This window comes from Arvicanthis niloticus, chromosome 22, assembly GCF_011762505.2.
Source record: "Arvicanthis niloticus isolate mArvNil1 chromosome 22, mArvNil1.pat.X, whole genome shotgun sequence".
Lineage (NCBI taxonomy): Eukaryota > Metazoa > Chordata > Mammalia > Rodentia > Muridae > Arvicanthis > Arvicanthis niloticus.
Window position 1 is genome coordinate 43463203 of NC_133429.1, and position 18312 is coordinate 43481514.

At 44.6% G+C, this 18312-nt stretch overlaps 1 protein-coding gene across 2 annotated transcripts in view; it reads right to left on the minus strand.

Annotated features, from left to right (window-relative positions):
* Positions 1-18312, minus strand: part of Srgap1 (SLIT-ROBO Rho GTPase activating protein 1) — a 258469-nt gene that overhangs the window by 103415 nt on the left and 136742 nt on the right. For both annotated transcript variants that reach the window (XM_076920365.1, XM_076920366.1), the window contains exon 4: positions 11005-11067. In XM_076920365.1, the coding sequence (XP_076776480.1) occupies positions 11005-11067 (63 nt within the window). The remainder of the gene's footprint in view (positions 1-11004; positions 11068-18312) is intronic.

Sequence of the window (18312 nt, forward strand, 5' to 3'; positions counted from 1 at the left end):
TTCTATGTAATTGTGTGCTTATGTGACTGTGCATGTGTGTGGACATCAGTCAGCCAGGCCTATGCCAGATGCCCTTTCAATCTCTCTGTAACTAATCTCTCCCCCTCCCCCCTCCCCCTCCCCCTCCCCCCGCCCCTCCCCCCTCCCCCTCCCCCTCCCCCTTCCCCTCTCCTCCCTCTCCCTCTCCTCCCTCTCCCTCTCCTCCCTCTCCTCCCTCTCCCTCTCCCTCTCCTCCCTCTCCCTCTCTCTCTCTCCCCCTCCCCCTCTCTCTCTCTCCCCCTCCCCCCTCCCCCTCCCCCTCCGTCTGTCTGTCTGTCTCTGAACCTGCAGCAGGATGATTTACTGGATCGGTGGGCCAGCAACCCCCAGGCATTCTGTCTTCACCTCCCAAAGCTGGAATTACAGGCAGAGACCATTGTGCTTGGTGTTTTATGTGGGGGTTGGGGGCCTGAACTCTGGTCTTCGTGATGGTGGGTGTTGGTATCAGGACTGGTTCTGACATCACATCCAGGTGACCTCCACATTGTTGCCAAGGCAACCACCATACATTCCCAGAATTCACTTGGGTCACCTCCCACCTCTACCTGAGAGAGGCTATGTCACTATTCATATAAAAAGGCAGAGCCCCCTGACCTCTGTTTTTCTCTACCCCCTCTTACTGCCATCACCTTTGCCCTATCTCCTGAATAAACCTCATGTGGAACCATTTGGCCTGGTGTGGTCTGTTGTGAGCCATGCGAGTCAAACAACAATGGGGGCCGCCATCTTACCCACTGAGCCATCTCCCTAGACCCTGTCTGTGGTTCTGCTATAACCTCATCTAATAACTGTCACAAAACCACACAGCCACTCATTTTCTTCCTAGACAGGACTCCAGGGGGAAACCTGTGAATGGACCTTTGCTTCCCGCCCCCAACCCCGCTCCCAGACTCTGTGCTTTGACCCTGCAGGTCCATTTATTGGATATCTGCATCTCTCTCTTATCACCCCTATTACTGTAAGACTCAGTGTTAGCCTTTCGTCTAAGCTCCGCCCCACTGTTACCTGGCAACAGCCAGGTATGCCTGACTCACCATAAAAGGGGTTGGTTGCTTACCCCCTCCTCTCTCTCTCTCTCTCTCTCTCTCTCTCTCTCTCTCTCTCACACCTTCTTGCTTTCTCTGTCCTCTCCCTTCTGCTTTTTCTCTCTCCCACTCCCTCCCCCCCTCTCTCTATGTGCTCCTGGTCAGCCTCTACTTCTCTACTCACTCTCTCTGTCTCTCTCTGTCTCTGTCTCTCTGCCTTTTCCTGTCTCTACTACCCTCTCAACTCCTCTCCCCATGCCCTGAATAAACTTTATTCCATACTATACCATCATGTGGCTGGTCCCTCAGGCGGAAGGGATGCCTCAGCATGGGCCCGCAGAGGCACCCCTTTCCCCACACCTGACTGCACATCCACCAAACATATCCCTTCTCTCTTTATTTTTATAAAACACAACACACCGTCCTCAGGACTCTACTTTAGACTCATCTCAGCAGACTTTTCTTGGCACCACTAAGGTCTGCTGGTGTTGCCATAATGGTAGTCCTTCAGTATCCCCAGCCAGGGGACAGGTTCCACAGGCCTCATAGGTACCAAAATCTGGGTATGGTCCAAGCCCTCTACGTTAAAGGACACGTATTTGTACAGAATCTTTGTACACCCTCCTATATACTTTAAATCATCTCTAGATGATTTACGATACCCAGTGCAATGCACATGCTGGGTACATAGGTGCTATACTATGTTAGCCACAGAACTGTGATAATAACACCAGGTCTATAACTGTCCAGTAGAGATGCTGGTTTGGGGTCCATTTTTGATCCATGATTGGTTGACTCCACAAATGAAGAAATCACAGTTATGGTGGCCAACTGTGAGGTCTGCTTGGCGGTAAAATCCCTAATAAAAAGGAACAGGATGTGGGCTAAAAGCACAGACTCAGCCTGGTCCTAGACTTCCTGTCATGTCGGGCAAGGTGCTTCTGTGTCCCTGGCTCAGCTTCCTGCCAGAAGAGCTGAAAGAGCTAATTATGTAAATGGCTCCGAACAGTGCCAGGAGGGAGGTGTAGAGCTGCTACTCCAAGAGCCTCTGAACTGGCAGAGTCTCCTGCCCTGACACAGGCTCACACCTCACAGGAACCCACGGCTAGTCTGAAGTCAAGCCCTGTGTTTCATTTCCAACCTGGCCATGAATTAGTTCTGGGACTCTACTTCCAAAAGGAGGAGATTAAGCTGATTTCTGGACATCAATTTAGTACTAAAATTCTACCAGCCTGTGGACATATTAGATCCAGAGGATCATATGAGGTAGAAACCATGTGAATCTGGGTAGGTCGAGATGGATCACCAGATACAATTGACTCAGGTCTTCATTTCCTTCATATTATTTATTTTCTTTCTACTGAGAATCATTTCTAGTCCTGTTTCGAGATGATTAACTGAGGAAAAGTGTTTGTTCTATGTTCTGGTTAGTACTGTGTTAATTTAGTATTATGTTTATGCCATATACAGGTGAACAACAGTAAACAGAGCTCCACAGCTTAGCCGAGAAAAAAAAAAAAAAGACAAAAACCAAAACACCCAATTAAGATGTCTGTCAGTAACGGATTCTAATCATTTAGAAGCCACAATTCTATATTCCAGAATACAACACTTTGGCTAAAATACTTCGTTGTTTCCAAACATCCTCAGTACAAAATTTTTCTTTAGTATTTAAAAACATTTTTTTTTTTTTTTTTTTTGGTAAAATGTGCACATTCCCTTTCACTTTCAAACTAAGTAATTTTGGGGAAATAAGTTCATATTTTTCACTTAGACAATCATATTTGTGTCTGTGTATTTGTGGTGCAGGAGCACCAGCCATAAGTGGTTTTCCAATCTCATTAATAAAATGAAAACTCTTAGCAGGAACTAAGGGGTGCTGGGTATCACTAGCTAGAGGGGTGTCCTAAACTGTATCCCTGTAAAATTGTCAAATAGCTGTCATCACAGATCTATGAAATGTTAACTTTATAAGCTACAGTCACTGGGGTATTAACACCAAGCCAGTCAGATCTGCTAACCTTCCCTGAAAGTCAGTCTGAGGTTACTGACAAGGAACCCCATGATCCCTGAACCTTTCTGTTTCCTTTCAAGTAACTAGCAGCCAAAGCGAGGGGCAGACACGATGGAAACAGTTCGTTGTCCACGATCTCTAAATAGAATGCTTTTGAAAACTCCTTTTCCAGGTGGCTTCACAGGAATGTGGTACCCAGTGAAGGTTTCAGAGTGGGAGACATTTTATACACCTCCCTCCTTATTTCTCTCTGTTCAGGGTTTTGCCCCGAGACTCAGGCCTTTTTGTAGTTCATCTCAAAGGAATTCATTTTCATTTTCATTACAGAAATACAGATTCCAAACGTTCAAAGTGCCCTTGAGGTAAAGGAATGCTACACACACACACACACACACACACACACACACACACACACACAGAGTTCTTTGAGGCTTACCGAGAAAAGTCTGATTTAAGGCAAGTGTCTTAGGCTCTTCCAGAACCTCCAAGCTTGCCTGGGGCATGCTTCCTGCTTTGTAAACTTGAGACCAACTAGAGGCTTCCCTCTATAGCTCTCTGAGGCCGAAGTTTCAAGAAAGGCTCAAAATACTCCTAGCATCCTCCTCCTCATTCCCATTAAAACAATAACCATCTTCTTGTGCTCTCACGTGAAGCTATGTGCTTCAAACATATGTGAAGGGTGGACTGTGCTGAGTGTCTCCAGCAACTACCTGCATAGGCCTCTGGGATGGTGCCCGTGAGAGCGTCTATCTGCTATTTATGTCACTGGACAACTAGGATTGGGCTCAGGAGGTAGAAAACAGAGGTGAAATAATCAAAATAGCGGACCGTGGCAAAAACCAGTCTGGTATGACACAAGGTATAGACAGTGTCACATTCAGGCTAAATGAGAGACAATGCTTTTAAGGTACTCCACACCCAGGTCTCTCTCTCTCTTTGTCCCTGTCTCTGTCTCTGTCTCTCTCTGTCTCTCTCTCTCTTTCTCTCTCTCTCACACACACACACACTCTTTTTCTCACATACACACTCTCTCTTACACACTCTCTCACTCTCTAACACACACTCTCACACTCTTACACACATATACACACACTCACATACTCTCACACACTCTCACTCACACTCTCTCTCACACACATACACACTCACTCACTCTCTCTCACACACACACATACACACTCACACACACACTCACAAACATTCTCTCTTACTGCCTCTCCTGGCATCCTCCTTAGGCAGAGGTCCAGAAGACTAATAGGTTTTGGAGAAAGAGCTGGGATTAGATTTTGGATGAGTCACTCGCTGTCTGTGTAACCCTGAGCTAATTATTCAGCCCCAGTCCCTCTTTGTAAAGCTGAGATTAGGCCTGCCTGCCTCACGGGGTTGCTGTGTGTGAAGTCAGCATGGAGCTGTGCCTGCCTGAACATCAGGTGAGCACACCTCATTTCCTCAGTCCTCTTCCTTGTGACTGAAGAGACCTGGAGGATGGATTACTTCTCAAGCAGTTACGAATGCCAATACCCATGCACAAATCGAGAGAGAATCAATTGCGCACAATTACCCATCAGTTTCATGTGTATTTATCCTATGCTTACGTTAGTCTCTATTAGGGTTAGCTCACTACCCACACTAAACTGTTTTGTAAATGCCATAAAGCCTATGGAATGTACGGAAACACTAACAACAGACAAGTAGGCATACATCATATGTTTATAACGTATAATTTAAAATACAGGGTAACCTTGACTTTAACCTAAGATTTTGGTATTAGGACAAAGCCTTTATTGGGGTGACTGAAGGCACTCGTTTTTCTCTAACCCTATGTTATATTCCCCATGTCTCAGTTTTTCCTTGTCCAGCTCCCCGATACTGTTGATTTAGCTTTCTTACATAAATTACCTTCTATGGTTCCTTTCCATTCACTCTAAGAAAAAACAAAACAAAACAAAACAAAACAAACAAACAAACAAAAAAAACAAAACACTACACAGAGGCTGAGTAATCCCTGACCCCAAAATCTAAAATCTGTAACCTTCCGAATTTAGAGTGTCAACCCAATGTTTAAAATTTTTGGACCTTTCGGATGCTTGAAGTTAATATGTGCCCATCTGGTAAAGTCTATACGAACATCTAAAAATCTCATCTGGCTCCAAGCAGTGTGGAAAGGAAGACTTAACTTACATATGTGTAAAAACTACATACTTGAGTACTTGATTATCTCCGGTAACACCGGCCCTGACCTCTACAACCAGTCCACGAAACAGGACTGGTGACCATCCCTACCCACTGGTGACTAAGATGAGGATGCTGAGGACAACAGGAATGGGCACCTGGCATTTACCCACAGTCCCGAGTGCTTCTGTCTGCATCAGCTCTCACCTCAGTGGTCCAACATACCACCATTTACTTTTTCTGCTTACATCTTCTCTGTAGAACTTGACCCATATGGATATACTGTATTTTATTCATAGATTCTCCGCTAGTGCATGGAACAGTGCCTCATGCGAATGACTGATTCGTTAGACTTTGTGATGTAAGTGGAAGAGTTGAGCACTGTTATGATTGCCACTGCAGATGGGAAACTGAGGCAGAGGTGGGTGGGGTGTGTCTTAAGAGCCATCCATCCCTCCTCCTTCTCTGACGCTTTATCAGATGTTATGCTGGCTACTTTTAAAAGCCATCCTGCAAAGGCCACAGGCTGCCTGGTTAAGTCGTAAACATCACCATAGGTCTGACTCTGAGGGTGTTTCTAGATGGTAACCACTTAAGCCAGTGCACTGTGTAAAACAGATTGTTTTCCCCGTCACTCCTTATGCAATCTATCCACGGCCTGTACTGCACAAGACAGCCGGGAAATGCTGGCTCCAGGCGCTGTGGTGCCTGCGGCTCAGATGCTGGACTTCAACTCTCACACATGGAATCTGATTGGGACTTACAGGGCCAGCCCTCTAGGTTTTCTCAGGCTTTTGGACTCAGACTAGAAACTACACCATTGCTGCTCCGGAGTCTTCAGTTCCCTAGCTCAAGGTCTTGGGATGTTTGTACCTTCCACAACTGTGAGAACTAGGCTGGGCGTGTGCCACATACCTGTTATCCCAGCACTTGGGAGGACAGCACATTCCTGCTTCCTATTAGGTGTTCAAGGTTAGCCTCTACTATAGAGTTTGAAGCTAGCCTGGGCTACGTGAGACCTTGTCACAAAATTACTTTGCATGCATGCATGCATACACATCCACTCACACATGCACACACACTCACACATGCAGCCTCAATGCCCCATTGGTTGAGTTTCTCTGGAGAAATCATGTCTCATAGAGATGTTTAGAAGGTGAAGTGCCTTCCCAGGACTATACAGATAGCAATGACCAGAGCTGGGATACAGATACAGGTTTGCTGATGGCTAGCCAGTGTAACATGCTATTGCTGGTTGCCTCTCCTCCTCCTCCTCTTCTTCCTCTCCCTCCCCCTTCTCCTCACCCTCACCCTTTCCTCTTTTTCTTCTTCTACCTCCTCCTCTTCCATCCTCTCCTTCCTCCTCCTCTTCTTCCTCCTCTTCTTTTTGGACTTTTCTAGACAGGTTTTCTCTTCATAGCCTTGGCTGTCTTTGACCTCACTCTGTAGACGAGGCTGGCCTCGAACTTAGAAATACACCTGCCTCTGTCTCCAAAATACTGGGATTAAAGGCGGGTGCCACCTCCACCCAGCCTATTGATGGGTTCTTAACCCCACTATCAACCCGTTGTTTCTACTGTGTAGTTCTATTTCAAATGTTCAACTCAGGATGTACATTAGCAGCCAAGACTCAGACGTGGAGACTGAGGATCCTGGATACCCTGTTACCTTTGGCCCACTAGGTCCCACCATGAGCTATCTATTTGGATGAGCACTGCTAAGCAGCACAGGTTGCCAGCCAGGCACAGGTTTCATTTTTTTACTTACCTTTTATTTTTTATTAAAGCAACATCAATGCTATTGACTCTTATAAAAATGTACAAATGGGCAGGTGAAAACTGACTTGATGCATCCTCATTTAGGGGAGACAGTAACATTTAGAGATCTGGTTTCAGAATGATTCCCTAAAACTATACCAACAGTAAAGGCCTCAGGCTCTAGAGCCAGATATGGTTTGAGTTCTTACTTTACTAGAGACTGGGCAAGCCAGGGCAAGCCTCACTATGCCCTTAGGTTCCACAATTACAGAATAAGGATAATGAGTTAACAACTTCCTGGTGACACTGTGCAGAGATCACGTAATGTGTTAGCATAATTCCAAACACATGCACGATAAGTATGCAATACCTATTAGCTCTGGGAGGCATGACTAGCTCTGAGTAACTTCCTAAACTCCTATGAAACAAACAACAAACACCCGTTAGCAATGAGCTGGCTAGCGAAAGACTGCAATTTCTAGATGTCCTTGATGTTCTCAGGGACCATTCATTATTCTGAGTTCTGGCCCATGAGATACATGAGAGAAAGCACAATGCAGGAGTTTCCTCAGGCCTGGCTGACAGATAGGGGGCCTTGCTCCTCCCTTTCTCCATTCTGTTTCCAGGAATGCCAGAGGCCATGGCCAGAATTCTGGTAACTATCTACGACTCCAAGGACGGATGCTGCAACTGGGTTTCCCCGAACAACAGCCTGAAGCCTTTTCTGGAATATCAGCTCTGTGCTGACAGTCTTCAAACTCTTAGGAGAGAGCGGTAAACTTCTAATGTGTTTGCGCCCGTTATTTCTGGCATCTCTCTTATTCAAGGACAAGCTCAGCTTAAGTGCTTTGGCTTGTCCCCTGTGGTAGTCTAAAAAATCCAACTAAAGGCTTGAATCCATTTTGAGTCCATTTTCTTTTTTTGGGGGGGGGGAGGGACAAACACAAGCAAGATGGGGGTGAACATAGAAAAGGAGCTAGCTTGCACATCTTCAAGACCCCCTCCTCCCATGATGGCTCCTCCTGACTAGTAAACGCCAGTCTTATGCCACGATCCCCTCTCTCCTGTTCAGAACCCGAGGGCTTTATATTCTATGTATCTTATTCTATTGGTCAAAGCATTACGTTGTATGTTATGACGTCACCATACAGCCTAGATGTGTCGGATTTAGTTCTAATGTATGAATGATCACGAACTACCGCTCTCTATTGTTTGCCTGAGCACCTGCACGTTACAGGCCAAAGCCTTCTGGAATGTCTGAATAATAAGTGTGGTGGGAGCAACGCTTTAGAGCAGGAAGCCCATGCGTAAGACCATTGCCTATGAGGCTGACTGTAATTTAAAATAGCCCACTCACAAATAAGTTAATATGTTTCCCAAATGCTCACCTCCTGAACTCCCAGCAGGTTTCAAGGGTTTGTGAGCAAACGAGGGATGAATATTTGTCTGACTAGGAAATGAAATAGCAACTAAATTCCCTGAGGCAACGTGCTTATACCCTTACTTTAGTGAGCATTATGGCATCATCAGCTGTAAAAAAAAATTCTACACGTGATACAATCAGGAGGTTATTTGCTCCTAAGCACAATACTAGTCAGTGGTTAAACAAAACTGTATTGATTCAAGACCAATACAATGAAGGGGTTGAATGACTGACAAGGTCCAATCTGGTCCATTGCTCAACTTGCCCTACACTTTGATACTTTCTTCATGTAAACTGAGCACGTAAAATGCAGGGATTTCATCTGGACCGGACAGAATTTGTGTGTCTCTGATATAAAAGGTAGGACGAGACACATCTTTGAAAGCGTGTGTGGTATGTGGTGTGGTGGTCAGTGTGTGTGCTGTGTGTACTGAGTGTGTGTGTGTGTGTGTGACGGGTGTGGGGAGTGAGAGAGTTCTGATTGAAGGTGCTCTCTGGTCTCCACTGAGCATGCTCTCAAGTGAAATTTTTTTTTGCTAGGAGCTCAAAGTGATCTCAGTTATTGCTGTCTCCTCTCTCCTCCTCTCTCCTCCTCTCTCCTCCTCTCTCCTCCTCTCTCCTCCTCTCTCCTCCTCTCTCCTCCTCTCTCCCCTCTCCTTCCCTCTCCTTCCCTCTCCGCCCCTCTCCTCCCCTCTCCTCCCCTCTCCCCTCTCCCCTCTCCCCCCCCCCCTGTCTCTCTCTCTCCCTCTCCCTGCCCCCACTGACTCTGAGGGGTTGAGTGACTGACAAGGTCATCTAATCTCGAATAACCTTTTCCAGGACCTGGCTGCTTCAGTCTTCACACCAATGCCGATTACAGTTCTGCGAACACGCATCAGCTGACTCCATCCAATTCCCAGGGCCTGCTAAACACCCAAGCCCAAAAGACAGAAGGACCTAGGAGAGACTGGAGAGATTTCATATCCGGTGATGATGCTTGTTAGAGACTCCTACGTCTCTGACAACACAGTGGTACAAATTTCTCATTTATGGTGTTGGGTCAACCTAGTAGACTTGTTTGGTGAACTCTTAGTGGTGGGTTTGGATTTCTAGGCAAACAATGCCCTAGGCAGGAGAACGACACAGAAAGTACAGTGCGGCGCTCACTTTAAAACAGTTGTCAAACACAACACACGCTCTGCCTGCGCTGTTCTCAGAGGCGCAAAGCTCACGGAACTTTGAATTAAGAAGTTTCTAGAAATGGTTGAAACCTTGGGTCATTAGAGATTGATAAATCACCAATCACGGGCAGGCAACTGGCCTGTGTCATCTAAAACTCCATTCCATGAGGCACTTAGTATACTGCTAGCTCTCATAGCCTGAAAGTTTTTGCAGGCTGCACATAATCAAAGTTTCTGAAGGAGAAATTAACATATAGAAATTATCTATTCAGTCCAAAATAAAAATGCGGCAAACGTGTTCTATGAAAATATAGTTATGCTCATACAAAACGTAACTGCGTCCTTCAATATCATCTAGATATAAAAATCTCAGAAAGGAGCTGGGGCTAGAGAGGCTTCAAAGCTCAACATTATCACTGCTATTCCAGAGGACCTGAGTTCAGTTCCCAGCCCCCACTTCGGGCAGCTCACAACTGCCTATAACTTCAGTTCCAGGTAATCTGACATCTTTTCTGGATTTGCCAGGCATGGGTACATACATGACTGGTGCTTAGATAGATACACACATACATACATAGATAAAAATAAATCTTAAGAAAAACTTTAGTGCATTTTTTTTGAAAATGTTACTTTTTTAAAGGATTAAGTAGCTAACAAACTCCTTTAGTCAACAAGTATTAATGGGACACTAGAAATGTGATTTACCAAATTACATTGTATAGATGTACTTTTAGGAACAAATACAATTTTAAATTAAGAAAAAATATTAGCAGTTTAAAAAACAAAGTGGTTTTTAAATTGTTCAATTTCTTATGATGGTACACAGTACCCTAAATAAAATGTAAGTCAAACAAAGCAGATTATTAAAGATATAAAGATATCTCCATGTCAAAAAAGAAATTAGTGCAGTGTTATTACCAAAGAACCAATTGAACTGGAATGGGGGGAGGGGCATATGAAAGAGAATGAAGAAAAAGTTAGAATATAGCTCTATATTCTATGTATGCAAGTGATTCTAGGGTCAACCCTCAATTCTATAAAATATAAATAGGCAGAAATTAAAGTCCTACAATAAAGCAACTCTGCATTGCCCACATCTAAGAATGACAATTTAAAGCAAAATATTCACAAATTGAATACATATCTCATATACTCTAAACAGGTAATTGAGGAATCTATGTTCTTTTTCCTTAAACTATTTAACTGCGTGCATGTGCATTCGAAGTGCACACACACTCATGTCTGGTCTCTCTGAATGCAGAGAGGCTGGCAGAGGAGTGCGCTGAGCATACGGTTACCGGCACCCAGGATGAACAAGAAGAGAGTCTGTCAACACTATGGCTTGGAGGAAGCTCTAAAGTGACCAGAAATATAAAGCAGGAAGCTCACAAAAGAAGACAGGCCGTGAACTCACCGTGTACAGCTCATTCAGAACCTTCATTAAGTCCTCGTGCAGCTGGAACGCAATCTCTTTGCTCTACAAAGAAGAAATGGAGGAAAAAAAATTACAACGTGTGAGAACATTTGTTTTTAAGTTTTACGAATTTTAAAGATCACTAACTTAAGATAGAAGGAGGCATATAACGTAATAGAAACTCAACTCGTCCTTCCTTATCCCTTACTGCCACAAAACATCGTCAGTCCAACTGTGCTCTCTTATACTGAAGAGCTGGCCTGGCGGCCTCCCTGGAATGTTCAGGAACAAAAGAATGACAACCTGGATGACTTCCCCACAAGTCATATCAGACCTTGTGGGAGACAGTGGGTGATCTACACAGGGTGAAGTGTTATGCTCACTTGGAAGGCGAGTTGAAGGCCAGGCATGGTGGTGCTCACCTATAATAGTCGATGCTGGCATTAGGCAGGCGGAGGAAAGGGAACAGAGAGTTTCAGGCCAGCCTGAGCTGGCCTCAATCATAAGACAGTGTCTCAATCATAAGACAGAGGCCAGTAATAAGGCACACATACCTCATACACACCCTACACAGAACAGTAACAACAGGAGAATAAATGGAAAAAAAGAAAAAAAGCTAAAAAGGGAGAATTTGAGCAACTGGTTTTCCTCTTCAGTATAATCAGGATTTTGTGGTGACTGAGGCAGTTGCTCCAGCTGCTGAGTGCATCTGCTGAGAACTGTGGAGAGGGAATCGCCATGGTCACCCTTAAGAAACTGCGACTGAGATCACAGTGAGCCCATCTACATTGGCGAGGTTATCGGTTCAGACCTCGACGACAACAAAAGGCCAAACTGATGAGATGAAGACTCACAGGAGGTAAAACAGGAAATAAAGCACCATGGGAAGAAGCCATCGGAGTCACCCGTAAATGCTGCATAATTCTGGTTCATTAGGTCCATTTGTCACTTGGTTTCTTTCCCATACTGGACAGCGCCACGTACACCAGGCTCCGACAGTGTCTCCATCTCTAATGTGGAATTAGGAATTTTAAACATTGCTGTCTGTGTCATATGAGTATGTGGAGCCTAAGAAACACTCCTGAGCAAAAGGAGCCTACACATGGACTAATATCGTCAACAAGAACTCGATCCCCCCAAGTTGGGACTCTAAATGTATAAGTATAATCTCCTGTGACTTTGGCCTGGTGTGTTTTTTTAATATCAATTTTCATCCAAAGAACTGGGCACCGATTTAAACTCTCTAATGGGATCAAAGGTCACCGAGGAGTCCTGCTCAGTTACCCACGTTTCAGGTAGCAAATCCAGAAGGAAAATATTTCTTGGCTAAGATTTCCAAACAATAACAGAAAAAAAATCCCATTGGTTCAATTAATCTCACCCCAACATATTTAAGGTCAGAGTAAAGGCTTAGCTCCAGGCTCCAAGGGCCGCCCATGTGACTCTTGGCTAAACATCTTAGAACAAACTCTGTACGGTGTACATTTTTACAAGACTTCAGGTGACAAGGTAGAAAAAAATCTGGTATAAGCTTTCATTTCAATTTCATCTTTCACGAGGGGCCTGTCTCCCTCTCTTCTCTCTCTTCTCTCTGTCTCTCTCTCTCTCTCTCTCTGTCTCTCTGTGTGTGTCTCTCTGTCTCTGTGTGTGTCTCTCTGTGTGTGTCTCTCTCTGTGTCTCTCTCTGTCTCTCTCTCTGTGTCTCTGTGTTTCTGTGTCTGTCTGTCTGTCTGTCTGTCTGTCTCTCTCTCTCTCTCTCTCTCTCTCTCTCTGTGGTGTGTGTGTGTGTGTGTGTGGGTGTGTGTGTAAGCACACATGGAACCCAGGTGCTCACACACCCTACTGAGTTTGTCCTTCAACAATTCAGGGTTTTTCTAAAGCTCACTTTATATGCTAAACAGTAAGACGGGCTTTATCAGTTGAGAATGGTACTCCAACAGCGGTCGAAGAAGTGACGTTTTTAGGTATCTGGAGTAGTTTTTAAAGGACACCATTACTTCGTGTTGTGACGGTAATAAATGGAGACACGGTTTTGACTGGAATGGGGGAGGGTAACGTGAAGTGACTCTTGTCAGGTTTCCAAGCCGTGAGAACAGAAACCCTCCCCACAATTGTCCCAAATATATGTGTATGTGTGTGTGTGTGTGTGTACATATATGTATAAAGTGTGTTGAAGAGGCGGTCTGTCACTATGCTTAGAGTTCTCAGTTGAGGTTTTGTCTTTTATTGTTGACTGTACTGTTAAGTGTCAGCCTCCATGACTTGGAGTCTATAGGTAACCTGAGGGACCCTGCCCTCAGTTAATTCTGATTGGTAAATAAAGACACCAGCAGCCAATAGTTAGGAAGAAGACACATAGGCAGGGTTTAGGTTTCCCAGGCTTGAGACCATAAGGAAGGAGCAGGGGGGACAGAATTGACCACGGGAGAGTAAGAACGTGCAGTAGAGAAGCAAGGCGAGCCGCAGGCCGGGGGAATGTGGCGCACAGGGCTGGCTAATTGCAGTTAAAGCAGCCAGGATGAGACATAGTAAGGAGTGACTTGGGGTTTTCTGTGGGAGGTAGATGCTAACAACACGGAGGGTAGACAGCTGCCCAGCTATTGAGATACTTAAGGCATATGAAAATATAAGGGCTGTGTGCGTGTCTTTCACCTGGGAACTTAAATGGTCAAAGATAGGAAGGAATCCCATGATGAAATTTTCCAAAAAAAAAAAAAAAAAAATTTTTTTTTAAAACAGTTCTCTGAGTTTGTGATCTATAAAAGAAATGGCAACCCTGTGATTTAAAGTCCAGTGACCTCCATGTAGTAGATGCTTCACAGAGACTGCTTGATTTGATTCTCACATGACTCCCATGGCCCTAGATTTATGGCATCTCTAGAAGGCTCTCAACTTTGAAAGGACCTTAGCTGCTGTGCCCCAGCCTGGGTTTTCCCGTACCCCCTCATCACGGACATAGACTCAGCTTAGCTCCCTATGCTCCATATTCTTGGGGTTCCTACTGCTAGTGACAATGAAGCAATGAAGCATGTACTAGAAACCTGAGGACTCCTGAGGCCAATATGACAAGATGCACACAATCTGTGAATGAGGCCTTAAGGACCTACTCTAGTGGTCATCTTAGAGATCGTGGAAAGTCAGGAGAGAATGGCTTTCAGCAGGGAGACCCTTAGCTACCTCCTGGAATGCAGTATCACAGCCTCTTTTTGTTCACTGACGCACAATCCAAACCTATCCTGACCTGATAGGGAAAACTCATAACTCATCGCTTTCCCTCTACCCTCATCTGTTTCCTTTTGAGATTAAATCTTACGCGGTCAATGTGGGCCTTAAACCCATGGTCATACTCCTTCACCCTGTTGAGTGTGGGATTACAGGCATGAGTCACCATGGGGGTTCACTGTGGCTCCTGTGGGCTGCAGGGATCGATAAGGAGCTGACTGCTGAACAACGCTATTTTATGTGACTAGCGTATGTGAGGAACACAAACTCAGACATTTTGGTATCTAGAGATGCACGGACCGGAACAACATCAGAAGGCTGTGGGCAGGTTCCTGGACTCATGGCCTTGAAACCTTACAAGGGTCACTTCATGTTGCCCTCCCCATTCCAGTCAAACCAGCTCTCCCATTTATTACCGTCACAATGAGAAACAATGATGTACTTTAAAGAATTCTTCAGATACCTTAAAAAAAAAAAATTACTTCTTCGAGCAGAACAGTTGGTGGACCACAATTCTAAACTGATAAACCCAAATCCTTCTTGTTTAGTTCGAATATAAAACAGCAAGCTGTTAGACAACTCCTGGATTGTCAAAGCCCATTAAAGTTGTCAAAGGCCATCGAACTTCAGTAGGGTGTGTGTGCACCTGGGTTCTATTTTACTAAAAGTTGAAAATAGAAGAGACCCTTGACACTTGAGCAAGAGTTGCCATGTTTAAAAAAAAAAAGACGCAGATCTTAAGGAGGTAATGACTGTTCCTTTTGTATAAAAAAATACTAACAAATAATACTTGCTAGGGATAAAATGTTTTCTCTGTTCTTTGAGATGTAGGTGGTTAAAGTTGCTTTTCCATAGAGGAAAGCCCCCCTAATTAGTCAGAGGCCCCTAGAAACACAGGCCAGACCACTGTACTATGCCTGTGGGAGTTAAAATGATGCTCAGCTTTCTGATGGGTTTTGGGAGGGTTCCGGGATTCTGATCCAATGGGGCGAACACACACACACACACACACACACACACACACAGTCTCCAGCGGTAAATTCTATATCCAACCAAAAGGTCTAAGGCTCAGTTGGGTGAGAAGTGTGTCAATCACGCAAGCGTGTGGAGTGTGGGATGGCTGTAGTAAGCTCCCGACAATGTGCACAGAAGGGCAACATCGAGAAACGAAACAGTCTTTTCAAGGTCATGGGCGGGTTCTTGGTACATTCCATTCACTCATGTGTTCCAGGATACTTCATGGTATTTGCTTTTTTGCCAAAGCTGATGCAAGCTTCTGGGTTGGCATAGACCGTCCTTGTCAAATTCTATCGAATGAAGCTGTAGGACACAGGGATAGTTCTGAAAGACGAAACGGTGGCACAGGAGGCAGAGGCCAGGGAAACCCAACTTCTGTAAGTTAGGCCTGGCCAATCACTTCCCATTTGGTCTAAAACGGGGACTTTAAGGAGGACCAAAGTGGCCAGCCATGTGATCTCACGGCTGTGTGATCTCACTAATATACTCAGTTGTGTATTTTGTGTTATGTGCTTATGTGCTCACATTTCTACGGATAAAATGCAAGTTTAAGACTCTCAACACTGGAAGGGTCTTTTTGGTTTGTTTGTTTTTGTTTTTAAAGGCTTATTACAATTGTATACTGCACAGAGAGCATGCGGGACAATGACGCTCGGAATCTCGGAATGCTCGGAAATCTGAGGTTCACTTGAGACTCGCTGCCTCTCCTCGAAGCCATAGTCACCAATCCTATCTCTTCTGGCTGATCAACTTTTCTGTATGTCATTAGACATGAGAAAAACTGAATCCAGTTTCCGCTAACTGAAGCCGTTTTAGCTTGTGATACATTTCGGGATGGACGGCTTATTGCTACCTTTGCCTCAATTCTAGTTTGGTTTCTATTGCTGGGATAAAACCATGGCCCAAAGCAACTTGGCACGGGGTGGGCTTACTTCATATCCCAGCTTCCAGCTCATCATGAAGCGTCAGGGCAGGAATTCAAGCAAGAACTTGGAGTCAGGAACCTAGGCAGAGGCCATGGGGTGGGCAGTGGTGTTCACTGGTTTGCCCTCCTGGCTAGCTCAGTGTTCTTATACAATCTGGGACCACTTGCCTAAAAGTGGCACCGCCCACAGTAGCATGGGCCCGCCCACATCAATCATTAGTGCCCCACTGTCCAATCAGATGGAAGCAATTGCTCAGCGGCGATTTCCCTCTTAGAGGAAGTGGCTAGGTTTTTCTGTAAAAGCGCTTTCCCAGGTTCTTCCTCTGCCAGGCTCTGCTTTCTTCCCTCTACCAGATGCAACCCTACAAGCTGCTCTGAATCATTCTTGCAAGTTGTTCCCTAGAGAAAAATCAGACTCTCTCTTTACAGTGACTTCATGATTAACGCACTGATCACCCTGGGCAAACGGCCTGATGATTAAAATTCAGAGTCTGAAATCAAACTGCCAATGTTCACACTGCTTTACTAAAGACAGTATTGAGTTTTCAGGTCTAAATTTTTTTGTTTGTTTCCCACTGACAATGATAATGATGATGAAGATATTGATAATAATAATAATAATAATAATAATAATAATAATAAACGATGCTGAAGATTCTCTGTGTCACAGGGCTCGTTGGGATGGTCCTTATTAAACACTGAACACAAGTTATCATGCTTACTCCTTTTCCCCCTTTTCCCTCCATGGAATAACAGGAATTCAGATCTGAACTCTGCCCTCCACAGCCCTCCATCTCACAGAGGCAAGTTGGATTTGCTTATTTTTCTGTTGCTATAGTAAAACGGCAAATATCTGACGTTGAGTAACTGTAAAAAGGAAAAACAAAGATGTGTGTTCAGCACACAGGCACACATACACTCACACACACACTCATATTCACACATATATTCACACACTCACACATACATTCACACACTCATACATTCACACATATTCACACTCACATATACATTCACACACTCACATATATCCACACACTCACACACATACATACATTCACACATACACTCACACACACTCACACATACATTCACACACACACTCACACATATATTCACACACACACACATTCACATACATGCTCTCACACAGTCACTCACACATACATTCACACACTCATATCTATTCAAATACACACTCACATATACATACACACATTCACACACACACACTCACACACTCACACACACAAACTATACACATTCATATACTTCCTCTCCCTCTTTCCCTCTCCCAACACTCACACACAAAGAATTACTTAGCTCTGGAGCATGAAGAACAAGCCCAGTACGGCTCTGGTAAGGACATCATGGCGGACACACCCACAGCGGGAGAGTACACAGAACAAGAGATGATGTTGCAGATTAGAACCCTAAAGGGGCCAAGTCATTCTCATGGGAGCTCACAGGTCCCATAGAACAGCCCTAATCCCTTCTCTGGTCTGATCCTCAAGTGCTAGGAACCTCCGTGCTGGCCGGATCTCTGTTACTAGAGACCTACAGGCATGTGGCCTGGAACATTCCAGAAAGAAAAGGAGACGACAGAACAAAGGGCGTAATTAATAGGAGCAGTGTGACCACACTGAGTCATCCGTCAAGTGACCTGAGTAGTTGGATTAATTGGCTGACTCACAAGACTTCTGGCTGTCGTGAGGGGAGTATTAAAGTAAATATATTGAGATGACCAACTCAGGAATCCGGACCTTGTGCTGAGTCAGGATGGGAGTCAGAGAGACAGAGGCAAAGCAGATTAAATATTTAATGAGTGCTTCAGATGGCTTTAGTGTCTCACACTTGGTTGGTTTGGGATATAAATTCTGGGCAAAGAGGTCAGGTCATGTTTCCACAGAGTGTGTGCTTTTAACTTCCTAGACCTCGTTTCAATGTCTTTATATTAATAGAGCCCTTTAATTCACACGAACTCTGGAGACAGAGTCGGAGAGTTTCTTCCAAAACACTAATGGAGAAAACAAGGTTGGGTTTAATGGCCTGACCCCAGTCTCAGGAAGAGTGTATACAGGATTTCTTAATGCTTCCCTTCTACCTGGCAAGAGACACAGTTTTTGTTTTTTGGTTTTTTTTTTT